The sequence below is a fragment of the Serinus canaria genome, chromosome 3 (genome assembly GCF_022539315.1).
Source record: "Serinus canaria isolate serCan28SL12 chromosome 3, serCan2020, whole genome shotgun sequence".
NCBI lineage: Eukaryota > Metazoa > Chordata > Aves > Passeriformes > Fringillidae > Serinus > Serinus canaria.
The window spans coordinates 34,354,700-34,382,641 of record NC_066316.1 but is presented as its reverse complement, the minus strand read 5'-3'; the positions used below and the strand labels follow the sequence as shown (position 1 = coordinate 34,382,641).

General features: G+C 39.5%; 1 protein-coding gene across 1 annotated transcript; it reads left to right on the top strand.

The window, feature by feature from the left end:
* On the top strand, positions 1 to 27,942 carry LOC103817622 (opsin-5-like). Its single transcript, XM_009091813.4, has 6 exons — positions 1 to 121; positions 8,596 to 8,801; positions 22,141 to 22,240; positions 23,588 to 23,692; positions 26,612 to 26,835; positions 27,502 to 27,942. The coding sequence occupies exons 1-6, from the start codon at positions 1 to 3 to the stop codon at positions 27,940 to 27,942; spliced, it is 1,197 nt and encodes a 398-aa protein (XP_009090061.1).

Genomic DNA, 27,942 nt, shown 5'->3' with positions numbered 1-27,942 from the left:
ATGTCTGTCCAGTTCTCTGCACAGGCACCCTGGAGGAACAACAACATCAGTTTTCTGACCAGAGAGGCAGCTGTAACAGAGCAAGGAGAGACTATCATAGGTTTCTACCTGTTGGCTTTAGGTAGGTATTTGGCTTGGGTGTGAAAGGAAACTTAAATAGATGTTGCTATCAAATTCAAAGTGATTCATTTGGGTTTTATCCCTAAAGGAACAGGATGGTAGAAAATGTACCCTTTTTTTTTTCAACAATTGTAAGATCAGAGAAGTAGTTTTTGCTTTTGTTGAAAAGAGATTTATAATCAATGGAAAAATCTTGAGGAAAAATATATATTCAAGCCTGTAAACTTTCAACTAATGTTCATTAAGCTTAATATGTGGGAAGATAAAAGAAGGACCTTATCAGAAGTACGTGATAATTCCATGTTTTCTTGAGTATTAGTAGCACTGAATAAATGTTCTCTGATTTTCAGAGTTGTGACTGTTGGCAGTCACTTGGCATCCTACAAATATCTTCTGGAGAAACACAAAATATGTTTTGTGGTTCTTAACTTTATTTGTTCTGTATTTGTCAGCTTTAAATGCTGGATGCGTATAGAAATTGACTTCTTCAAATAGGATCTAAGAAAGATCTAAGTACTAGAACCTTATCCTGTGTTAGCAGTCACAATACCAAGTATTTCTTTTAGTTCTGCTGGAGGACAGCTATTGTAAATGTATAACAGGGATTTGAAAACGGTGCTCAGTATAAATGCACTCTGATACCACTGTAATTTTGGTTTGTTTGTTTAAATGTTATCTATTTTGGGCAGACTTACTGCCAAACACAAGGAAATTTTATGAAATTTCAAAGAGTGCAAGCATGCTAGATAATAAAAAAATTCAAATATAGGACCTCACAGAAAAATAGAAGAAAAGTTAACTTTTATTTAATCTGTTCTTCTAAACAGCATGTACAAAAATGTTTCTGTTTTTAAATTATTTGCCTGATTTTTTTAATTCTTAACTTATTACATATTTCAATTCACTTATTAGCCCTCTGCTTACATTTGACAAAGGCTTGTGGAAGTTAAAATGTTAAATGCTAAGTATTTTAATATGTTCACATGAGACTTTCTTATTTTTATCTCTAGAAATTAAGGAAAGTTGTGCTTAGAACAAAAACAGAGATTTTAGTAGAAATATATATGGCTTCTGTCTTAGGAGAGTGGTTGTAAAGTATCAGAGGTATTCCAATTTATCCCCACTCTGTTCACATCTGTGTATCCCCTCATGAATGGTTGGGAAATGTCTGCACCATCAGCTAAAGAATTAAGCAGTTGCACTTAGGACTAGAAAGAACATCTTAGGTCAGCAAGGCCAGTCCCCTACAGAGGCAATGTATAATCTCATTTACACAGCTATTATGCTCCCCCATATAACAGACATGGGGGGTGTTTTTTTTCTGTTGTTATCACTCTTCCAACTGAAAGCATGTTCCTGATTTTGTTTCTCTGTTGGATAGGAGCCTTCACCTAGATTCTTAGCTAAAGTAATCACAACAACTTTATACAATTTTTGGTCATTCCTTTTATTTGAAATAAATTTTTGCTTGCAAATGACATCCTATGGCCAATCTATGATCCTGAAGGAGCAATCATACCTTGAAGTCTACCTCTGTATTCCTATATTAAGCAATTGAGGGAATTTTATTTTGTTAGTTGGTTGACAGGGGAGCAGGGGGTAATTATATTTATTTATCTCCTCTCATAAGATCTTTTCCCCTGTCATCTCAGCAGCCTTATAGCCAGGACTGAATACAGCAACCAAGCAGGGTCTTGCCATCACTATTCACATTCATATTTACACTCTATCAGCTCTACTGATCCCGCCCAGTATTGCCTCTGCATCACACTGGTAGTTCAAACTTCTTCCATCAATCAGTCAGCAGAGATGTTCTCCTCCACTGCTTCCTGGTAGTGATCTCACATCTTCTAGCAAATATCTAGGTGCCTGAGCCTTTAGGCTACTGGGGTTTGATTTCTTCAGATCCCTCAGCCAAGTTTACAAGAGCTTGCAGGTCATAGCTGCTGTTCTTGAAACTTACCTCAAGATTCAAAATGTAAGTTCCTTTTCTTGCAGAGTATGTACCACCAGCAAAAGCCCTACTCCAAGTTAAGTGTAGGGTAGATCTGGTTAAAATTGATGGATATAGGTATACCTTTTGGAAATGGTAACTTTTGAGAAAGTCTGTTATACATGAATCTGGAAAGGCCTAATTTCTTTTCTCCTTAAAGGTCTACTGTCACAGTTCTGCAAACTCTAGCCACAGCAATTTATAGATATTAGTTTTATGTACACCAATAACTCATTCTATCCAGGGAGCTGTGATGTGGCAGAGCAAGTTCTCTGTCATACAGACACCTTCTTGCCCTTCTGGCAACAGAGAAAAAAGGCCAGTCCATATGCTAGCTTCCTGCACCTCTGGTGCTTTAGGGCTCTGGGAAGACACTCTGTATGGGCAGGAGTCTACAGATACTTCCTTACACAAAGTCCCAAAGATGTTCCTATTTGATACTCTTGGGTTTTTGATGCCTTGGAAAATGGCTTCAGTGATAACACTTCTGTAGTTACTATGTATTTTCTTCTCTTTTGAATTTAAGTATGGCAGTGCAGCTTGTTGCAAATTCTGATGTACTTTTCCAAAACCAAGGAGATGCATGTGATTGGTAGTAGCATTTATCTGGAAGATGAAGTTCCTCTGAAACTCCTCACCTTCGTAGGATAAAGTTCTAAAAACCTAACTATATTTGGCTAAGTCTTACCAGAGTCACTCATCTTGACAGAGCTCACAAATATCCAAGAGCCATGGTCTAACACCTTTTGCTGAGATAAGCCTTCTGTATGTCCCCTCCTGGAAATTCTCACAGGTGACAGGTAGCACAGCTGTCATTTGTGACAGACAGGACACTGATGCATGTGTGGTACGTGGTACAGCAGCCAGGCGGTTTTGGATCCAGGTGAGGGCTCCCCAGCACCCTGCATGGAAGCCTGAGTGCAGTGGTGTCACACACACTGACATCACGAGCAAACTAGCAGGAAGCATGTGTTGCATTTTGCAAATGCTGATGGACATTGAGACCACTGCACTGCTTCTTGATGCCCAAGCTGCTGTTCCATCGTTCTCCTTGTTAATGCTGTGGTCAGGGGATCAACAAAGTGGGGGAAGGTGCAATGCCCATTTGACAGCAGTGATCCACTCTTAGAGGGACTATCTGCAAGTGATAGCAAATGCTGTGTTACCCTGCACTAGGTCACCTTGGGCAGCATCCTCTTTCTGTAGGCAGCAGCCTGCTCCCATCCTTCCCTTCAATGAGCTCAGAACTGTCTCCCACAGACAGGTGAAATCTTGTCCTACTGCTGGGATTACATCTGACCCCTTTTTGCCTATGCCATAAGTGGTGCAGTACTGTGGAAAATCCTTGTACATTTTAAATTATGAGGTACAATTTAAAAGCACTGCCTACTGCTGCTGGTTTCTAGACATGGGGAAAAAATATAAAGCTTTTTTTGCTTCATAATTATTTACTGGAATTCTTAAGTTGGGTTTTTTTCTGCATTTATGCATAATTTGTTCTCTGTTTGCTTCCCCTCATTTCACTCTTAACTGGGCCTGTTAGAGTAAATACGAGGCATTAAAGGAAATTTTATGTCAATAGGAGAGAGTATTAATTAGAGGGAAAATTCTGAGTTTTTGTGAGTGCTTCCATCAGAAGGGCATGCTGAGTACATTACCAATCCCATCAGAACAGACCACAAGATCCAAACATGCTTTAAAAGGCACACACTTCTGAATGGTAATAGTAAACTGTTACTTGACAAGTGACAGAATGAGTGTTATTTTGGGATTTTGTTTGACAGATAAATCTGAGAAGGTGGGAAAGAAAACAAGCTATTCACAGAACATTCATCCCCAGAATGATTGCATTTATTGAACAAATAATCTGTCCATGCTTTGTCAAGTCTAAAACAAGATGACTCTTTTCCTTCCTGCCAGAACTGGCAATATGCCCTGGACAGGATATTGTGTGTGTATAATTGGCAGCGAAGACTGAAAACAGAGTAGGGTCACTTCACAGTTGCAATAGTTAATGACAGCTTTGCAAATTCTCTGGATTTTATCACTGTTTTAATTAAAGTTTTCTGGGCAGAAAATCTTTTACAGCAAGCTTCTGAGAGGCATTTATGCTTGTGTATGTGTAGTTGTGTAACTGATTTCATTCATGCCTGCTCTGCATTTAGATGCTCAATCCAATTTCTGTCCTAGAGGAAGGTTATTTGCTGAGGAAAGAGCTTAGTTTGTCTTGTGACACTGAGCCTCACCTTTTGCTCTCACTTCTGTGGTTCTTCTGCTTGAGTTGTAACACCCATTCTTCTATTTCAGTCTTGCCAGGTTTTACAAGTAAAGGCCATGCAACAATGTCTAATAAGAGCAAGTCTAAGTAGAAAGCATAATAACCTATTTTGGCTGGGCACAGGTGAGCTAATCTACTGGAAATGTGGACGACTAGCTCAGAGCTATTAATTCACTTGTGCCAAATTTAGGTCTTCAGAAACAATGTTAACAATGAAACTGCATGCAGCCTCCAGTGCTTATTGCTTGTTCAATGACCATCTCAGGTACATGAGGAAAAAATAGGGCATGTCTGAATGCACAGGATGGAGTGATTAGCAGAAATATTTTTTAAATGACATTGTACTTTTTGGATATTCTTAGAGTTAAACAATCTCAGTGTTCTCAGTTGCTTTCAGCAGAAAGATTTTCAGTCTCCTTAGTCACTCTTTCTGGCTACTTTTCTGGTGCTTTCTTTGCATGGGCTGCTGGGCACCACGCTGACTCAGGAGTTTGTGAATAGCTGAAGGGCTGCCAAGCAAGCTCACTTTCACCAGCTTGCTTGGCAGCTCTTCTGTTCCTCCATAAGAAATCATGGAAAACAGCAACAGACTCCCTTTTGGAGTGCTTTTGACATCTATGGATTTAAATGCTCTCTTAGAGAGTGTTATTCCAGGAGAAGGATTACTACTGAATTATATAGGGGCAATACAACATTTTTAATACTGCTGTCCATCCTATTCCTCCTACCTCACAATGTTTGCAAAACTACTGAAGTATTTGTATATTATCTGTGTATTTTGCCACGTCAGAAGATCTAGCATCTCTCTGTTGAGCAACTCAGATCAGACTGTGCTTTCTGGAAAAGATGTGGTGATCCCTCTCTGAACCTTATGTTGGATGGCAGTGCTCAGTTTCTACCTAGCTGCTATATTTTTTCTCTCTTGACACATTTTGACTTCAGTTGAAATCTGTCTTTTTTCACCAGGATTGCCTTAGTATGCTGGGTTTGGATTTTGGTGTTGATTTGGGGTTTTTTTCTACATACTCTTATGAGTGAATATTATATTAGTGACAGCTTGCCAAAGATGGAACAAGTTCCCTCAGTTGTTTATTTTTCGATCTTCTGTTTTACTGAGATGACACATGGTAGCATAGAGGCACTTCAAAGTTCAGAGGTTTCTTTCTGGACTCTTGATCTACCTCTGATGTCCCCTGAGGCACACACCACCTGAAATGCAGTTGAGGAGATCTCTGCCTTCACTGAGAGTGTCAGTGCTATTGCTCTGCTTGCCTTGAATTTTCAACCTTCTTCCCTGTTATGCTGTCAGAGCTTGGGAGAGGAAGGGAGAAGGGCTGTTTGGTTTGAGCCATTCTTTTGGTTGGGGTGATTTTCTGTTTTGGGATGGTCTCTTTTAGGTTTTTTAAGTCAGTCAGTCAATACAGGCAGCAACCCAGATTAGCACATGTATCTGATGGCACAGAGATCCAATGTCCCATACTCACTGCTCTAGCTGACAGCACATTTATGTGACCACTGATTTTGTTATTGCATCGTTAACTAAGAATTTATTTTCTTCTCTTTCTTTTTATTTTTTTTAATGCAATTTAATATGGTCTACTACCCAGACAGACCATTTTAGGGACTGGATATGCCAGTGCAGGTTCTCCACTGCTTTGCCTAAAGGGTGCCTACCTGGAGAAATCATACTCACTCTGTAACCTTATCTCCCTCAATGCATCCCCCATCTCCAACCTCAGTTTGTGAATGTAGTTCCCAAAAATTGTCACAAGTCCTCTGTCTCACCTCTCATTGCTCTAAAATGTGCAGTGTTGTTTGATGTGATGTTTTGCTCAAGTTCTTCCTTAAGACACTTTAGCTGAAAACTTCCTTACCCTCCAGGCTAGGGGGAATTTCCTCTGTATATTCCCAGGAAGGGCAGGTGTCTGACACTGTGAGGGTAGCCCTCCTGTCCATTACAATGCACTGGCAAAGTTTTGCTATTTACAAAGGAGCTGCAATTTTACTTTTTCTGCCATTTTAGCACTATGTCTTCATATGGACAGGGAAAAATATTTCATACCTACTGCCTTGATAACTGTCTAACCTTGCAGAGGGTAGAACCAACATACACAGACAACACAACTCCCACATTTGCATTTCAGGCTATCCTCGTTCATTCCCAAAGCCTTCCTCCTCTAGTGCCCTGCTCTGCCTATTTATAATACCTAGATTCAAACAAAATTCACAAAATCCCTGAGTTAAGGTGCATGCAGTTGTTCAAAACAAGACTTGATTAAGAAACATTGTCACCTAGTGGCCAGAACAAGATATATTTATTATTGCTAATCTTGTAACAAGGTATACATAGAATTTATGTGTGTATCTCAGTGTATCATCTCACCAGTGATTATTTCTGGTAATACCATGGGCTGACATTTCAGCTCTTCCCAGTTCAAATACTCTTCACATGTGCACTTACTAAAAACTGTAGAGCAGGAGAAGCTTGGCAATGCAGCAAAGAGAAACTATTAAAAGTAAATTGCTCTGCAGAAGAAGCAGTTCATAGAGCCATAGAGAGGCTGTCCCATCAACCACCTCCCTCCCAATCCAAAGTGCCCAGAGCACCTCTCCGGGAGGTATCTGTATCTGCCCAGTCTCTTTCTTTACAGAACGAGTGCCTTGCTCTTTTTGGCATTTCAGCTCCTGAGACTCCCACATGGTCTGGAGATGGGGAGGCAATTTCCTTCCCTCCCTTCCTAGCCTCAGCAGCCTGGCAGTGAAGTGCTGGATTCTTGACATTGAAGTGGTACTTCCTGAAGGAAGGCAGCTGCCCTCTTGCTACAACATTAAACCTATCAACCATCTTTCATAGCACAGACTCCTTTGAATATCCAGAGGTGCTGTGCAGAGCCATCATGTCAGATATCTCTTTATTGTGTTGGTTCATCTCTTGCTGGGTCAATATACAGCAGCCTTATTCTGGGATATCTGCTGTTTGTGCCTGGGCAGAGGGCTGTGGGTCAGCTCTTTTCTCCCTCTCCTGGGAATATTGTAACCTGGCATAAGCCACCAGGTGTTGCATTCTTTATCCTGTCATAGGCAGCAGACACTCAAAAGAGGTCGTGTCTTGCTCTGCCTTGCCAAGGTGAAGCGAGGCCACCAATGTCAGAAGTGGCAGAGCTGGTTTGTGGGATAGAAGCAGGAGCCAGTGGGGAGCCAGGTACTGCCTGGCCTGCTGCTCAGCCTTCCACCCCCTTAACTGGCTAAGCCACATTTTCAACACTGAACCTGACACTTACCTATATACTTTCTGTTAGAAGTCATTCATCTATACACATCTATGTAATTTCAAAAAGTGAGATGCAAGCCACCAGGGCCTTGCACTGATGGGCAGAGCAATAGCTGTGGACATTTGGAAACTCTAGGTTTCTCCAGCAGAGTAAGTGTCTGACTTTAACCAGCTTTACAGTTATCTCCCTTGTATTTTGCTCATATACTTAGACACATACAAATCTGGCATCTCTGTTCCTGGAGAGTAAGAGACAATGCAACTTTCTGTAAAATTAAATAAAAGAGACTTTGAAGTTCTATTCCAAATATTCTCTTCATATAGATTATCATGTGTATTACTGAAAAATATTCCCATCTAGGACAGACTTTACTGCAAGGAGATCCTAGATTGTTCTAAGAGAAGAAACCTAGTTGTATTAGCTGCACTTTTCTAAGGAGAACTGATAAAGCAGCCCTCTGGCTACATGTGTGAACTTTCTGTATCCATTATCGTATATGAGGAACTTAAACAGCTGCAGATTTTGGCAGATTGTTTGTAGTCACTGCTCCACTCTACCAATCTTTCTTCTTTCCTATTTTCCCAGGTGTAGCACTTAAGAGTTTCATCTATCCACTTAATGAAAAAAACTTCAGGGAAAAAATCCACTTTAGACCCTTAAATGGTGCATCTTCAGTAGGTGTAGCAGCAGCTCTTTGTCTTTGTTCTGTTTTATTGCTGCACTTATTTACTTGCTCCTACTTCTGAAATGCACCCAGCTGCTCAAAAAGGTTTCATGCATAGTTTTCTAGTGGATAATCTGGTTTAATATACTTCCAGTGAAACAAAAGGGAATATTAGAAGATATGTCATACATTTACACACTCAGCAGCTTCTTTCTTTATTTGCTTTTTAAAGATCATAAAGTTCCATGGATTTATTTTTTTTTTCCAGGTTGGTTGTCTTGGTTTGGAAACAGCATTGTGATTTTTGTCCTGTATAAACAAAGACATCTTCTGCAGCCCACCGACTACCTCACATTTAACTTGGCAGTGTCAGATGCCAGTATCTCCGTGTTTGGTTATTCACGGGGCATCATTGAAATCTTCAATGTCTTCAGAGATGATGGATTCATTATCACTTCAATATGGACTTGCCAGGTAAGACTGGATTACACTTAATTTATCTGACAAAATTAATCTGACAAAAGAGGTGTAGCTATTTCTGTGGGTGTGCTGTATATAAATAACCAGACAGCACCTAAAGCATGAAAGAAGGTAGTCACTAACCTTTCAAAAGGAGTGTGTTCTTTTTTGTTGCACCTTTAAATCTATGTATCTGATTGGTGCTTCACCAATTTTAAGTGGGTTTTTTCTCTGTGTATTCACAACAGTTCTTACTAGATTGGTGTTTTTTACTTCATGTCAGAGCGCACACTCATGTTGGAAAATCAAGACATAGGCTGTGCTTGTCTTCACGTTACCTGAACCCAGCCTGGTTGTTGCTTTAAGACAAATTGGCATTAAAGTGCCAATGTTGACTCATGCTTGACAAGGCATGTAGAGCCAAGCCTCCACACAGTATTTGGGCATAACCATACCATTTTAGCATGCAAGGTTTTGCACTAACTCAGTTGTAACTCTTCAATCACATTTCTAAATTCTTGGTTGATTCATTGCCTGTGGTAGAATGAGTGATTTAACTTTATGGCGCAGTCATGATCTCGGAGGCAGCTCTTTGTTGGAGTACTAGGAAAAAGTTATTACTGTTAATTCTGAAACACACCTGTGTGGGCAGAATATAAATGCACCCCATGGACAGATAGGCACAAAGCTGGCTCCCTGGTGCTTTCAGCAGCATCTGTGAGAAAGATTATACTCTGTTTCATCAGGGAATCAAAAATCTGAAAATGACAGGATAGCCTACGGCAAGGTGTAAAAAAGATCATGATGAAGGAAAAGGGAAAGAAAAATAATCCTCTTTTCTTGGAGGCTTGATTTTTTAGTTTTTTTTTTTAAGGAGGAAGTTGAGCTATTGTGCCACATAGATGAAAGAACATTTAGAGGTCATGTCCCCTCCATTTCAATAAAAAGGTTCTGTTTATGCAGAGAGGAAGACTTCCTGTAGGAGACTGATTAACCTAGGTGCTGTAGCTTGATCTAAAAAAACTACTATTTTATTGTTTAAAATGTATCTCTACAGTCATTTGGCAGAAAACAATTGATAAAAATGAAGCTAATTATTTCCTCAGCAAAATAACACTCTTTATCTATTGAGATGACCTACAGTTGCAGTCTAAGGTTTGTTGAGCAGAAACTGAATTTCTTCATTAATGGAAAACTTTGAAGTCATCAGACAAATAAATACATACCTGAAAACTGTAAGATTCACACCCATATTCAGAATTAAACAGATGCATATTTCCCCCCCCCCCTCTTTCAAGGAAGGTTGAAGCTATGACTGAGAAAGGAACGGCAAAATCTGCATCTCCAGGTTTAGTTCTAGCTTTGTTGCAGATTTCCCGTGTAAGACCGGGTAAGCCATTCAGTGTGAAATCCTGACCCTAGGTCACTGGCATAACTTAATGCTTACAACTCACAAGGCTGAGAGAAGTAACATTGAATGACTTTTCTGCATTCCTCCTCCAAGCTCTTTCAAAACCCTGTCTGTACTGTAGCTCCTTTTTTGGGCTGTAGAAAACACAGCACATTGGAGGAATTGGCAAGGCATGGCACACTGTCTCTGCATCTTGATTTGCATGGGAACTTCTGTTAGCAGCCTTACAGATTTCTTTCATAAAGCTTTTGCCTGGGAATCCCTCTTTGGCCGACTTGGAACTACTAACTCCTGTTATGATGATTTTTTTTTTTTTTTTAAAGTTTAAAAATATTGAGATAGAGGGTGTTTGAACTGAGTGAGATGGATGTGTGCTTAATCTTGCTGTACTTGAACTGCCTTTTCAAGGGGAGAAATGGTCCATAACATTTTTAGAGTACTCAGATATTTTGTTGGTCAGTCTATGTTAAGTAATTGGGTTTGTATCTTCTTGTTTTAATCAGTATTCATTTGTAAAATTTGGATATCAAGCAAAGTTTTAAGGTACTGGGATCCAAGGACTTTGAGAAGGTCACTAATAATGCATTGGCTTTTCTGAACACACTGATTTGCAAAACATTAAAGTTTCTACTTTGGTAGTCCTCTGTAGACTCTAGAGAGTAACATGAACCATTCCAAATATGAATTTATATTGTTATTAGTACTAATTAAAATGAATGGTAATCTGGAAAAGTCAATTTGTACTTTGAATTAAGTTTGGATTTGTTGTGGCTGGTTGGATGGTCAAGCTGGTTATGGATTATTGAGAGAACATCATATAGGAATATTGTTTCAATCAAGATTTTGGGCTGTCTTGGGGAACCTCAAAAACATGTGTGAACCCTGACATCCATCTTCTTGACAAAACAGAAGCCAGTGATGAAAAAATAGATTAAGGAAATAGAGTGGCTGGATTCTAGTAAGAATATTGTGCAGAAATAGCAGGAAGCTTCTGTGCTTCCTAAAAAAAATATGTGAAATCATCCACGTGTGTGTAGGTGGCCAGCACAAAGGTAATTCAGAAAATGTTTAATGTTGAACAGCAATAGTGTTTTGATTGCTGTAGTCTGAATTTGTAGTTTTATTAGAAGGGGTCTCACAGGTAGAACATGAGGAATGAGGACCTTTGTGCCATGAAAGTAAAGCCCGTTCTTTCTGTCAGGACAGCTGAAGTCAGTGTCTCTGGCTCTCCTCATGCACTCAGGCTCCTCTGCAAGTAGCTGGGGTGGCATTTTGCATACATGAGCATGGCTCTTTCCTTGGTATGGCCTGTGTGTTTTCCCTTACTTGGTTTGTTTTGCTGAGTCCAGAGGACAGCCTTATTTGGTTTTCTGTCATTGTCTGGTTCACTACACATTTGCTCCTATTGATCAGTTTCTGCTGTCAGAAACACTTAGGAAAATTTTATTTTCCCAAGCTAGCCTGTCATTTCTGTTTATGAAGAAATTTCATGAGCTCACCTCACTTAATCCACCTAACTATTTTGTTTTCCTCTGACTCGGGTCTCCTGTGCCCTCAGGTAATATTTTTCAACATTAAGGTTCACCATCCTTGGCTGCTGCCGTTGAAGGGAGTGGGGGAAAGACAGACAAAGAAAACTTATTTCGAAACAGCCTGGTCTTTGAAAACTCTCTGTAACAAAAGATGTATCTCCAGCTACCAGCACAATCTCACTGCATACCTGCTGAAAGGGACAGAGAGGAGTTCTGTTCTCCTTCTCTGTATGCAAGAAACAACACTTTTCTTTCTCATGCCAAACATTATTTTTTGAGTCCGACAGGACTCTTCTCTCAGGAATGAGGTTACGTGGTACATCTGTAACCAAATGCTGCCTCTGCTCAATGCTGTGTACAAATACAGTTTTCCCGTGGTGCATTTTGGAATCTGCTTTCACTTTTATACTTCTGCTCTACCACTGTCTCATTCCTGAACTGGACAGAGGAAGGACAGTCAGTCTCTAGCACATCCATTTTTTAGCCTCTCCCAATATGATCAGTAAGTAAACTGGTTCATATGGTGAATTTTAGGTCAGGGAATGTAACCCAGGGACCAATAGCCATCTGTTCCCCAATTGACCATATTCCTAGTGAAAAGCTATCTCAGAATATATTTTTGTCCTTCACATATTTTTTTTTATTTGTATGTTCTGCTGAACCAGAAGTTGCAGTGAAACCTGTAAATAACATTGTGTGCAGATGTTCATGTAGGAAGTAGAGAAATACTCATTCTCAACAGGCAAACATGGCTTCTTCTGAACTTTATCTATCAAGTGATCTAAAGTTTTTCTTGTATTTTTTGATCACGTGGCAAATACAACAAAAGATGCAGATTTCAGGAGGCCTCTAAATGCAGGGAAAGGATTATAACCTATCTGAACTCTGTAGATACATTGCAGTCATGTCTGAAAACAAGGGACTATGGAGTGCCTTCAAATTTGAAATCCTTCAAATCCTTCATAATCCTGGTACTTCAGTTTAAATTTGTTTCCAGTAGTTCACTTTTCTAATTTTTAAATGATTTTTGATAATGCAGTTTGGTTATTTAAACATTATTTTTTCAAACACTTAAAGGTTTTACTTGAGGCTCAAGAAAAATTACTGTTCTTACCATTCAACCTTGGAATAGGCTTATTTTAAAACACATTTCTTATTTCTGACTGTTTCTTACATGTAAGATGTGTCTGGGCTGTGCACCCCAGAATGCAGGGTGGATATCTCCAGGTCATGGACATACCCCCAGTCCCTGACATGCTGACTGACGCTGTTACCACAGATACACTCACCTCACTGTCAGCCTAGGTATTCCCAGTCCATCTGGCCAGCCAGATGGTGCCAGAGCATCCCCAGCAGATCTGTCTCTGCACAGAAACATCCTCTGGAGCATTTTTTAAAAAAGTTCCACTTTGAGATATTAGTGAGCACCAGGGTAGCTTGTGTGACAGGATCCAGCTCACACTGACTTTGCCCCTGCAGCCTGCCCTCATCGTCACAAGGGCCAGCCTTCAAGGACCTGCCTTTAGCCTCACAAAGCTGCTTCATGTTGTGCAGAATAATAAAGATACTGAGGGGAGCAGAAGAGAGAGAAATGACTGTTTCATCCTCTGGCTGGGTTTAATACAAAGCAGGGAGGAAATCTGGTTTTGAATCCTGCAGTGCTTCCATGCTTCACACAGCGCTTCTTTACTCCTGTCTGGCATACCCTGGACAGGAGCACATGGCAATGTGGTGGTCAGCAGTACGCCCTACACTGCACACAGGTATTGCTATACTCTGTAAGCCCTAATATACTGATGCACAGTTTGCCTGACAGCACAAGATCTGTGGAGTATGGGCATCCCAAAAGGGCATGGTGTGTCCAGGCAGTCAGAAATTATCTGGAAGCACCAGACTTAGTGTGTATGCATTGAGGAGTAAGTGGCCCACAAATGTCTGGGATTTCTTGCACTTTAGGAGATTGTCCAGATTGTGGTGGTGTAGCTGATCGAGTTACCATCTGAAATCACAGGTAAATAGGGATGTCTAAGAAAAGCTAAATTAGATGTGCAACATCCCTGTTTTAACAATGCTGATGTTGGACAAGGAGGGTTCCCTTCCCTCCAATGGATGTCTGACACTAATGTAGGGAGCCTCTTTTAGTCTCTAGCCCCGGTATTTGTTTGCTTTAGCAATTGCTGGGCACCCCCTTATAATGAATAGTCCTGGGTCTGTGTTCCAAAGTGAATCCAGCTCTCCTACACAGTCCATGGGGGTAAAGGGGGAATGCTTTTTATAGTGCCGCTGGTTAATTTTTGAAAGGTCTTGTACAGTAAAGGGAAGGAAATGGCTGTGAATACCAAGGAATCACAGTCTTTTGTGTTGAGAAGTAAAATGTGAAAAATCAAGCGGAGAGTGAAACATGTTCATCCCCTTGTTCTGTTGGCTTCCTTAGGAGCCTCATTTGCTTACCAGCTTTGCCACCTCCAGTCTAGGAGCAGAGCTCAGAGCCACCAGCCTCCTCTCACCAAGGCAAGTGACCAAAGCCTGCAAAGCTGAGCACATTGGCCCTTGCCCCTTTGTGGAGATTCAGCTTCCAGCCACTCCCTCTTGGTAGCACCTAAAAAACTCCAGGATTTTGGGTGTTATTAAATATCTAGGGCTCTCTCATGACATTCTAATAAATAATGTCCACCTTTTGTAAAAATTAGAACTGAATATCTGAAACACCAAAAAGAAAATTGCAACAGTAGGAAATGCTGAGAAAAGTATGATGAAAACACATGGCTTTTTTCAGAAGTTTTGAGGGCAGGGCTTTTAATCTTGAAAAAGTTCTTTTGTGTTTTATTGGTAGCATTTCCTTTCTCAGAACATGCATTTATCTCTTTTCCTATACATAGATTGTAAAATATTGCTAAATCTTGTCTGAGGAGGAAACAGAGGATTAATACTTTCCTCTTTTAACAAAATCTTCTGTAAATTGTCTGATAAATCAAAAACTCTAAAGGCATTTATGTTCTTATAAACAGAGTAAATTTGGAGCACAGTGATTTCTGTCCATTTAATATAACTCATCAAACCAACCAATTGTTTATGTAGCTAGACCATTGACTCTCTTGACTTGGTTAGTGATTTTTATGTGTTTTATAGATACCAAGAAAGGATTACTCTGTGTGGAATGGTACTCCCTCACATTCTAAGGAGATGAAAGATCAGTGGTTGCTCCACAGTCCGTGTGAAGTCCAGTAATAAAAGCAATGTCAGATGAGACGGGCCAAAATTCAACCTCACAAGTTTTCTTTTTACTGCCTACCCTGTACAGCTGCTAGGGAGATTACTGAGGACAGACAGCCACTACTGCCAAATGTCTGTATGGCAGGCTTGTTCCAGCTTAACCCCCCATTCACTGTTCCATCATCCATTATTTCTTTTTCTTTCCCTTTTTCTGAAACAAATTTGTATCTCAAATATGAACACTGGAATATATCCTCATTCTTGTTTCCTTGCCTACCTGAGATTTGGATACTGAAATATAAAGTTGCAGAGGTAGTAGTCTTCCCTATTTCTTTATTTCTGATCTGCCTTCATATAATCTAAAGAGTACATTGTAGTCAAAGAGGTAAAGGCAACTCATATAGACATCTGTGAGCTGAACTTTTATGAGAAAAATACTTCATCTGCAGGGAAGGGGGGAAAGACTGCCTTTGCACAAACAGAATCATTAGCAACATAGAAGATCATTTCAGTGTAACTAATGTGACTTCAGGGGAGTTCCTCCAGTTTTCATTAGTCATGAATTCTCCTTCATTTTCCTCTAAATGAGTATTTCTGCTGTCAATTGTGACTAATTAGGTAAGTTATATATTTGGTAGTGAAGATTTATGAATGCCCAAAGTATCTGTTTCCTTTAACAAATCTGACGTAGTCCCTGCTGTGGCACCCAAGCACTGTCAAACCACACAGTGCTGACTGGATTGGGCATTCATTGCCTGAGAGTGATCTACTGAACCAGGATTTTACAAAGCCTAAGCTTTGATTTCTGTACTTGCTTTTCCTCCCAGAGGGCTTTGAAATACCCTTTTCTTAAATCTCTATGTGGAAAATAGTAGCCTTCAACATCCTTCTGTGCTGATGTCTAAGATATTAAATGTTTTCTTTCAAAAAATACTGTCCATTGCTCCTTCCTCATTCATGATCTTCTCACCATAGGGCTGAACAAATAATATTCTTCTGACTCTTCTCTGTGTGCCACATCCTCTCACTAGCTTTTAAGCAAGATTTCATCTGAAATTAAAATATCACTCTGATACAATTTGTAAATACTTTTATAGTTCTATCTCACATGTACTCATCTTCTCTATCACAAAAATTTATTCCATTAAGTCAGTACACTGATATTACTTAGGAAGTAAATCAGGTCCTGACCTAGATCTTGTGCTGAGTGAATCAATGACAAGATGACTGCAGCTTACAATGGGCTGTATATGACATGACATCCAGAACTTCCACACCATTGTCCCTGCAGAAAGGGATGATGTTGCATCTGGTGGGTTTCCAGACCGCTCTTTAAGGCCAAGAATAAACTATCTTTTATACTTCCTTCCACGCATTCCCTGGTCTACTAGGACTCCTTGAACGTGCTTGTGACTCTCCTGTTATTTTGGTACAGGATCCGTAGGGGACAAGAATATCAACCTAAGAGGAGATCTGCTAGTAGTCATGCAGCTTTTTCAGGTTTTCAGGAAAATAACATGATCCTGTCTTGGTCACTTAAGGCCAAGCTGGTACCATCACTAACCTGCCCTGCCTTTTGCCTAGGACCTTCCTGAGCAGAAGAACAAGTTCAATTCTAGGCATTCAGCCAGCAGTCAGAGATGTCCTTGTATAAACCTGAGGGTGGCTATGTAAGCAGATTCCTTCTTGCTGAGAAGCAGCACAGAGGATTGTACTTTGGAGAATGTGTAGGGTCACTTGTAATTTCTGGGCTGTCCTGGCAAAGTCCGTGAACATTGGTACCTCTGATTCCCTTGAGGTGTGTAAACTTCAAGAAGCATTTAACATGATATTCTGAGATGGAAAAGAAAATACTTTAAAAAGAGAGATTTTAATCTGATGTGCATGGATTTCAGTTATCTACAGGCCACAAAGCCAAGCCTTGCCTTCTATGGTAATGTAAAGATGAGACAGGTGACTCTTCTTTTATCAGTGTACTTGCTTGTTTGTATTAATGGTGATGCTGACAATAAACAAGTAGACTCTGAATTAACATCACTACAGTAGAGAGGAGTTTTGGCTCAGGCCCACTGAAAAGAATTTTACTGCGTAGCACAGATGTTCTCAGAGGGCAATGCTAGATTTTCCTATCTAGTGTTTCTTAATTTCCCTCTACACTAATTCACAGAAAAACAATGGCAATTCAGCATTTAACCTGAAGATGGGAATCTTTCCATTGTGTCTGGTTCATCTGGTGGTATGAACGATATGCTCCTCATTTATTCTTCACGGGGGAACATGAGAGGCATAAATCTGCCATGATTCCACAGCATCTACCCAGAGCCAGAAAGCAGGTTTGTTTACAAGCATTTGGAGATGGAATATCTGAAGTAAGATTATTACCTGATGAGGCTGTGTAAGGAAATTCTGCAATCAATTTCTATCTGTTCATTAAATGCCATGCCCTCAAGGGCATCCCCGCCAGTGGTGGGGTTGTTGCATTTGTAAATGTGCTCCTTGATAAGGGCAGGAGTAGAAATTGTGACCTGAGAAGCTGCAACTACAGTAGCAAAGTCAGCCCAAAGTGAGTATACCTTGAACCTTAATTGATTAACCTGGTAGATGAAACTGGGTTCCCCAGGTTTACTAAAGCCAAAACTTGACCTGCATATAGTAATAGTGGCACTGAACATACGTTAACTATATAGTATAATTAGCATAATTACATATCTGCACACATAATAGTATAGTCTAAATACTGCATTCATATTTTTCTATCTTTAGTATATATGCCAGCCACAGAAAGATTTAATCACTTTGTGAGTGCAAAATACTGAATGTCTGATGCTCTCACTTAATGGTTTAAACTCTCTAATCCTGTAGCATATCAATTGTCATTGTTTACTTATACATGGAGGGGCATTTTTGTCAGAGCCCTCCAATGACTTGAGCTGATGCTATCACCTCTAAGCATAGCTATCCTTGAAGCATACTGAGACATTTTAAAAGGCAGAATACAAACACACCAGAACAATGTCTCATGACCAAAAGATGTGGGAGCTGTAGCAAATGGTAAGTCTCTTTCACCTCCTGTATTGTAGAAAATCTCAAAGAAACTGAGTGCTTTAGGAACACTATGCATTGTGGGTTTTAAGTAGTCTTTTGTGAAGACTAATTTTGATTATTGAACTCAGTAGTCCTTCTAGAACCTCTGTGACTAAAGAGTTATTGTAGTGCAATTGACACACCATAGTATATTTGAGAGATGGGAGAATTACTTTGTCATCAGACTCAAGTGGAATATTTTTGCATTTACTTCAAAATTTATGAAATTGTTAAATTTAAAATTAAGTTTTTAATTTTAAAATATCTGTTCCAAGGTATCTACAATTGCTTTTACAAATGTGTTTCTTAAAGATTGATTTAAGCGCTTTTTCATTTCTTGATGTTGAATGAGGTTTATTGCCATTATCTAATTACATTATGGTCTTAGAATAATCTGATTTGTATTTTAAAAATTAGTAATTCTGAGAGAGCTTATTGTATCAACTTTAAGTATATGCGATGGGCAAATAATCCCTGTTTGAAGTTTATGCTTTTCTTTACATATTCATTATCTCATTTTCAATAGAAGAAAAATACAGGATGCTGTGGTTCTGAAGGGAAACAAGTGAAATTTGGGAAATTGCAAGAGATTTATCAGTTGGCCAGAGGAGGGAGTGAGGCAGCCTTTGTGGCTGGTGAGATCAACATTTTGGCCCTAAGTGAAAAGTAATAGCTATTTTTGGCAATCTGCTTTTGTGAAACTAAACCTTAATTAATCCAATATTATGAACAATAGGTTACATTTTACTCTGCTTTAAATGAAGACAACCCTTATGGATCAGTAGGGATTCATAAGTATTAAAGGTAGTAAAAGTGAGGCACACCCTAGCTCACAGCTAAAAATTTCATAGTGCACTCAGGATTCCTAACTCTCTCTGTGTTGTAGCAAATGAATTTGCATGCAGTAGGAGCTCTATGTATTGTGGGTTGTAAATAGTGCTCCAAGAGCATTAGTGAGATTTAAAGTCAGGCACAAGTACAAAGCAGAAAAAAACCCACAATTTTTTATTCAGTTGTGTCTAAGCTTCCAGGCAGCATAAAGATAATGAGCACATTCTATGCATATCTATATAGCCAAGGGATTAATGCTGGTAGAGAGTACTGAGAGAAAGTTTTTAAATTGCTAATCTACTTCTGCTTCTTAATGGGTAAAAAGGAAAGCTGGTGTATTAAAATTACCATGCAATCAACTTTGTGTTTATGTCAGAATTCATTACTGCCTGTTAACACTGCTGCTATTTGACCATAATTAATAATAGGAAGGAAAAAATTTCATTAAACAGAAATGGAAGTATTATGACTATGGAAGGAAGGAGCTGGCTGGGGGTAGAATAAAAGGAAAACCAGAACTGTGTAAGGGGAAGAGAATCAATCTTCCAAACTAATTAAATGCTATTTACTATTCTAGTATTTCCTTGGCCGTCATTCTATATATCTTTAAAGATGCAGAAAACTGAAATCATCACATATTTTTGTAACATGCAGATATTAATCTCTGTTTATAGAAATTGGGACTATGTTAAAGCAGTTTTTCTGTTGTTATCTACTTGGGTGCCTAGCAGTTGCCTTGCTACCTACAGTCAGTGCTGTCTGTTCAAGAGCAGAAAAAGTAGCAGATTCTTCGAAATCCAGTATGTGTAAGCTTGAAGTAAATTGGCTATATGTAGAGGAAGATTACTTGTTTTCTTCTGAGGACCTATGTCTAACTGACAATGATATAAAAGTGTTGCAGCATTGACAAACTTGCTGGGAAATGGTTTATGCATAGTAGGGCTCAGAAGCCGCTTGCTGCCAATAAAAGTTTGGGACAAGCGTGGTCTGAGCATTATGCTCCCAAAGCAGCCTGTTGGATGGTCTCTCAATGTTCCAGATGCTGTGGCTCCTGTATGGGCTGTTCTGCAGTTTGAGAGCCACCATTTACCTCCTTTATTCATTTCATCCAAGCTCTTGTCATCCCCAGACCTCCCTCTGTTTCATAATGTTTCCCACTGTAACTGTTCCCAAGCCACCGAGCCTGTGGCCAGCATGGAGGCAGTGACAGCTGCTCTGGGAGGATGCTGCCACTTAGCCACTTACAAGCCAAGGCCCTGGTAACATCTCTGGCGGTAGCCCCCACACCTGCAGAAGGTCTGATGAAATGCTGGTATGAAATAGTATGCAAGCAAGATGTGGTACTGACAATGGCTCAATCCTATGAACTATGTTGATTTAGATAAAGCCACATTTTTTTTTTAGCAAGGCACCACTCCAAAGAAAACATTTAGGCTTTGCTTTCTTATGGTGACAGCTTCATCTTAAAGGCCAAGAGTGTATTTTTAGACCTACCTTCCTCCCTTGTAGGTGTGCTCAAAGGCTGTTTGAACTGATCACTTGATATAATTGTCCCTCTTTGGTCTGATATCAGGAAAGGAGGGTAGGAGAAAAATGGTCACATCTGCCACTGATAAACAGATCTATTTCCGAAAAACTCCCCTGCTTTTGACATAGGCCTATGATATACAATGAGAAGCCTGTTCTGCTGTTTTAGTATTCAATCTCATAGCTCTTTAGGCTTAATTTCAAAGTGTTTATTTGCATCCTAGTTGAAATACTGCTTCCTTTCTAATCTGATAACTAGTGCAATTTCTTAAGATTATGGTCATTATGTTTTCTGCATCTATGAATCATTGTTAGAGCAAACGGAGAGGTGGCAGCTGTTTGCACCAGTAAGGATAATGAAATGCAGAGCACATTTACACATCCAGGTATTTCACCAACATCCACAGCACACAGCAGGCCAAATTCAGCCAAGTTCAGCTTCTAGAAAGTAGCTGAGACATCCAAGAAAGTCTGTTTTAAACATGGTTGCATTCATACAACAAGCATGAGCTGACTGTAATCAGAGCACAGATGAGTGTAGATTATTGTAGTAGCAAGCCTTGCATGTGTTTAAAATGTGGTGGGTTTGTAAAAGATGGCAATAAAAAGTATTTTGAGTCAATATGAGGACACTGGTAGTAAGAAAAAGCACCAGTGAAAGAAGTGATGAAGCTGTCATTTTTCTAACCTTTCACCAAATTTAATTTATACAATCTGCCAGGCTCTTATATTTAAGCCTGGATTAAAGCCCCAGATTCAGTGCTGGGATAAACTGAATTCCATAGGAGTTGTGCCCATTCATACAAAGACAGAGTTTGTTCCTGTAGAATAATGATGTGCCTTTCCACCAAAAATTTCAGTATTTTAATGCCAAGTTACCGTCCAGAGATGCTTAATATTCTTGCTTCACTAGGTGTAAAACTGGCACCTCCAAAAGCTCTTCTGCTCTGGACAGTTTAATGTATTGTTGCAAAATTCCAAAAAACTAAGGGACTGGCTGTCAGCATTTTGCCTGGATCATTTCCCAGCCATAGAGTGCTCCCTAGCAGATGGCTGCATCCATGTCCACCACAGCCGACAGAACTTCCTGATTATACCTGGTTATAAAGCTCACAGAGCTGTGGCCATCCCGGGATGTGGCTGAGGCATTGATGTCAGCAGGAGCCACAGAGCTGCACGGCTCTGCCTGCGTCACAGCCAGGGAAGGAGGATCAGGGCTTCAGAAATAGCAGGCACCCAGCAACACCAGACATTGAGACTCAGTCTACTGGATCTATTTAGGTTTTGGGGTCTATTAAAAAAAGAAAAAAAATCTTTTCTCACTCAGCCCAGCCCTTCACCTCCTAGTTCTTCCATATTTGGCCTAAATTTCTTAGGATTAGTTTGTACGTTTGTTCTGTATAAGCAGGGCAGCTGCATCCAGGGCATTTTTGCATGTTCAGGGCTTTTCTTCTTTCCAGTTCAAAGTTTTTCTCCTTCATTTAACAAGTCATTTAAGGGAAGCATAGATGTAAGGGTGTACTTGCTTGCTTATTGTATGTACATGACAGAGCACTTATATTATTTTTGAACATTTACTTGCTCACTGATCCTATAGAAGATAACTGCACCTGACATTTTGCATTTCCTGGCTAGTTGGGTTTCTGGAAAAACTTTTGAGTTCATTAACATGAAAATGACAGGAGAAATTCCTGTGGTTCTTTTCCCCCTCAACTCTCTGCAGTAATAGAACATGCTGTACTGCTTTGTTTTTCAGGTTGATGGCTTCCTGACACTTCTATTTGGCCTGGCTAGCATTAATACCCTTACAGTGATCAGTGTGACACGCTATATCAAGGGCTGCCATCCTGAGAGAGGTAAGGAATAAAGGCAAGTCCAGTTCTGCCTTCACTGAACCTGGTGCACATCCATGCTTCTCTCAGTCGTTATTATCAGTCAGGCAGGCTATACTAAATACAATTTAAACACATAGAAAACCAGGACATAATACAGTAATTTACATTACAAACATGTTTTCATAGAATCCTTCAGGGTTAATCCTAGTAAGAGCCCAATTATTACAAGTGCACTTGGGTCACCATGGGTAAATTCGTCCTTGTGCCAAAGATACCACAGGTATTGCTGACTCTCTGTATTCCTCAAAATGTGACTCGAATTATAAGTTATACAAGCTCCTAAGTTATACATCCTGGTCTGGATCTCACTGAAAAATATTCACTCTTCTATGAGATGATAGATTCTGGTCAGGGATTAGATCAATTTTCATGCCTTTGTTGCAAGTGTCCTGCACCATCTTTCGGACAGGAACCTATCAATGTATGCAGGGAAAGCATGTGTAAGTACATGGGCTGCATCAGATGAGTTTTTCTCTTTACTAGCACAAGGAGAATTTGCTGTGATAAGAACTTCTGCAGGGAGGTAATTTTTTCCACAGAAAGTTCTTCTGCAGTTGCGTGCAATGATAGACTTGTTGAAGTTAACTTTCAGCATGAACGGCTGCTGGAGCTGATAGAGTTTTGCTGTGATGTAATCCTACATCTTCTATTCATTGCCTGTTAAGAACTCATATTTAAAACCCACAGTTCTCTTTTGTGAAGCTCTACCACATATCGATCTGATGGTGTGCATAATTTATGTTTGAATCTCAAGTAAATTTGAGCAAGTACCCAGTATAATGTTACAGAAATGTTGAGGAACATAAATTGGTGGATGCATAAATATTTCCCACATAAATGAAAAAATAACCACAGTGTATGGCAACAGCAGGACAGATTGAATCTTTTGTATCAAGTGGCTAATACAGGCTTGGCTATTTTCTCCTTTTTAACAGGGAAAAACCTTGATGCAAGTAAGAAAATCCCCTGAATTTAAATTTATCTTGTCAATTTCTATGTAAAATACAACTGTATCCTGCATTTTACAAAATCACAAAGCGTAAGTCTAACACAGAATTCACTTATTCCAGAGCTCTCAACAAACTCATTGCCTCCTGCTTAAAAAACATTCATTTCACTCTTCTGTGGGAACACAAGACTGACAGATGCTTTCAAAATCAAGCTTTTCTTATGAATGTACATTTTTCTACCATAATTTTTTTTAATAGCTGTGTTACTTATTAGCTGGTGGTATAGGAGTGCATTTGGGTTTCAGAGATGTGTTTGCCTTTCCAAGTATTTTTTTCTGACCCAAGCATGCCATTGCAGGTCACTGCATCAGCAACAGCAGCATGTCGGTGGCTCTGGTTCTCATTTGGGTGGCTGCTTTCTTCTGGTCCGCAGCTCCATTGCTTGGCTGGGGCAGTTATACAGGTAACAGGTATCTCTCAGTTGTACTTACCTGGCACCTCTCCACTTAACAAAGATAAACTTACCTTTCTTTCTTGCTGTTTGTGATAAACCAGACCAACTATCAGTGGAACTGAGGAAATCATTCATTGTGTGTAACACAGACGCAGAGCATTGCCTGCTTTGGTATCAGCTATAAAGAAATTTTTTTTTGAAGATATCACTGGAAAGACTTGGACCAAGTACATATTGCTTATGGAAAAAGAGAGGCCAGAAATACTTGGCATGGTTAAGCAGTGAGATAAAGAAAACTATCAAAAGACATCCTTCAAAATCTGTCAAGTTTAGGAAGCTAGCAAAGAACACAAGTTCCAGCAAGTTGAACTTGAAACTATAATGAGGCAAGCCAGAAAGATCTGGCAAAACAATTTGTTGAAAATATGAAAACTTACATAGCAAAGGAACTCAAAGGTGTTGGAAAGTTTGTCAGTCCAAGAAAGAATTAGGGTGCAAGATAAGGCCATATCAAAAAAGGAGGGTAAAGAAAAAAAGGAAAAACTTTGTGAACACTGCAGAAATTCAGTGGCTAAGGCATGTGACATGTGACAGACCAGAAAATTTCTTCAAGGGGGAAAGATGGAGAAATTGCCTCAATTTAAGCCTGTAAGAATTTGACAAACCAAATATCTAGGAACAAATGGTAATGATACAGAAGTCCCAACAACTGAAATCACGTGACTGACATTGTCCAGCAGTTACCCATCTGGATTCTGTAAGCTTCTGCATTCTTTGAGAAGTCACAAAATCTGTGAAGACTTACTGAAGCAGCTATGTGCAGATATTCTCTTATTTACTAAGTATGTAAGCTTTGAAATCTCCGGATCCTTGAACTAAGGGTGTGAGAAAAGCAGCCATTCCTATGGTTGGTTAAATGTTCTATCCTTCACAAACCAAAATACTCCCAAGATATTTGGCTCAAAGACCTTTGGTTGAATTTTGAGAGAAATTCAGACTGTTTATTAGACTGTGTGAATTTTATGTCAGATTTTTGCACTCTGGACTGTCATAAGCTTGCTTGTTTTTGACTGGTAGTTTTCTGTGTGTCTTCTGGTGAACTGTGTCCTTTTTACATTAATCCACCAGCTCTTCATTTGTAGGGGGACTTCTGATGTCTGGTTTTGGCCTTAAACTGGAGCTAGGGACTTTTTGGGCGACGCTACTTTGTCAGGACATTCAAGGGCCTCCATGGACCCTGTTTGAATTCAATTCCTTGGCAGTGGTTTTCAAGACTGCTTCTAGGAGTGCTTTCCCCTACTGAGACTCTCAGCAGTTTTGGGTTCCTGGGCTGTCTCTAAACACACCTCCAGTGAGGGTACCCACAGAGATGTGGGAGCACAGCAGCAGCAAGTCCAGCAGCAGGCACCAGCAAAGCACAGCACAGTACAGCTGGCTGCCTCGGGCCTTTCACTGCTACACAGTATCTTCAGGGGCCCCCAGGACCCCACCAATTTTTGGGAAAGCCACTTGTTTTTGTCCCTGTGGAGGGGGAAAACATAGCTCTGAATTCTGACTTGCGGAAAATCTGCCAGATTTTCTTTTCCTGTCATCTGAAGGCTGGTTTCATTTTTCAGGCAAAAGTTTCCAAAAGCAGAAACCCAGAATTAAGCCAGATTTTATGGTTATATTTTTGAATCTTGAGGTCTACTGATGAAAAAGGCAAAGGAGAGAAAAATCTATTTCTATTACAGAACACATTCAGACCGCAGCATTTGGAGCTTTGGTGATAAAAATACTGAGCTCTTTTTGGTGAGAATCACAAAAGAGATTTTAAGCTTTTTCTCATTTCATTCCTCCTGTTTAAATCTCCTATCACCTGTGAGGAATTAAGGGAATTTTTTTCTTCAAAACTACTACTGGATGTTAGGGAGAGATCTGCTGCTAAATCATGTAGTCTTCACCTGTATTGTATCTCCAGGACCTGTTAATACTTGACTTTCCTAATTTTGATTTATGCTTTATTTATTTGTAATTCAATTTGTTGCCATATATGTCAGAAAAAAAAAACCACAGCTTTTTCCACTTAAAAAGAAAAATATGCAATTCACAATCTATAGAAAAACCTCTAAGGTTATAGAATTCAAGTTTTCTATGAGGACATCTTTGCAAACATATCAGGAGACCTAAAGAAGTCAACTGCAATTCATAAAAGTGTTCAAGCCAGAGACTACACATTATTCTCACTGCATTTTTCATAAGCCCCTGGTCAGCTATTGTCTTACTAGTGGTAGACCCTGCAATCTGCCTGACTTCATTTTAAAAGTCTGCATCTCTGTGTTGCAGGACTGTGTGTTTCCCATTTATCGAAAGGTCTCATATCTTTCTAAGTATTTATATGTTTTGTCTTCTCATAATCTTTATCATTAGCTGTATTAATTTAGTCTCATGGATCTCACTGAAGTAGAAGTTCCATTACCTCAAGAAGCTTCAATTTTTTTTATTTCCTGCTTAGTTATGTAATTAGTGACTTTTTACATTTGTCATATTGTCTATGGAGTTTCTTATGCTGTTACAGAGCTCATCTTAGGAAGTTACTATGTAGAGTATTATGACAAATAAGAGTACAGATCACTCAAGGATATAAAACCTTTTCTTTAATAAAGCATCACAGTTTTCTATCCTGAAACAACAGTTTGTGCATTATGGATTTACACTGGCAGTACAAACTCAACAGAATAATAATACACATTAAAATTTGTTGCAGTCTAAATGGTCTTGAAAAATTTTTATGTTTATGTAGGAAGTAATGTCATGTCTAATTAAATCAGAAAGATCCATTCTGTAGTGCTTAACAGAAGAAAAATACAGCATTTTAACTAATAAATCAGTTGCCCAAAAGCAGATCAATATTCTAAAAATGCTAACCAACTTATTCTTGCTTTCCAGATCGCATGTATGGCACGTGTGAGATAGACTGGGCAAAAGCCAATTTCTCTACAATCTACAAGTCCTACATCGTCTCCATTTTTATCTGCTGTTTTTTCCTGCCTGTCACAGTCATGGTCTTCTCATATGTGTCCATCATCAACACTGTCAAACTAAGCCATGCGTTGACAGGACTGGGTGATCCCACAGACAGACAGAGGAGAATAGAGCGGGACGTCACCAGGGTGAGTTTGAGTTTCATATCAGGTAGGATTCAATGAAATCTGTCTTTCCAAAAATTGATCTCAACTAGAACAGAAGAGAACAAAACCAATCAATTGCATTTCCTTTCTTTGTAACTCTAGTGACAGTCTGAAGTCAGTGAAGAATATGAGGTTTGTTTAAAATTTCTCCTGCAGTTGGTTAATATTGGTGCTACATCACATTTGAAAAGTAATCTAAATATAATTGGAACTGGTTATACAGCACAAACCCCAAAAATATGGTTTGGCGTATGCTCTTTTCTTTCAGAAGTTACACTACTTCTGAGCATACTCAGAATTTAGAGTGCAGTTTAGAGTGCAGATTTCAGTTTACTCACTGTTTAGTTAAATCTACCTGAAACCCTCTGTATTCATATAAACATATGGGAATACAGCTATTTTCATTCTGTTAGATGAGGCATTTCTCAACCACACCACCATAACAAAATTCAATATGTAGCTCCTAGGTCTTCCTGGCTGCATCAAAGCAAACCATTTGCTTGTCTATATTCTCCTATAATCCATAACTCCAGGGCAATCCAGACCTTTCCCTTCCAGCCAAGTGTTCCAGTTATTATTCTCAGTGTTTTGCTCCCCTGATGTAGTCCTCCAAAACAGATTTAACATTATTCTTCTTCTGTCTTTTAGGTTTCTATTGTTATTTGCACAGCCTTCATTATTGCATGGTCACCATATGCTGTCATCTCTATATGGTCTGCCTATGGTCACCCTGTGCCCAATCTCACCAGCATCCTTGCCAGTTTGTTTGCTAAGTCTGCCAGCTTCTACAATCCCATTATCTACTTTGGAATGAGCTCCAAATTTCGAAGGGACATTTTCATCTTGTTCCATTGTGCCAAGGAAGCCAAGGACCCTGTGAAACTCAAACGTTTCAAAAACCTCAAACCAAAGCAGCCACAGCCTTCTCAGAAAGAAGAGAAGTATGCACCAGAAATGCACCCTGCGCCGAGCCCTGATTCCGGGGTGGGAAGCCCAACCAACACCCCACCTCCAGCAAACAGGGAAGTGTATTTTGGTATTTTTGATACACCATCCAATAACCCAAATATTGAATGTGATAGATTGTAA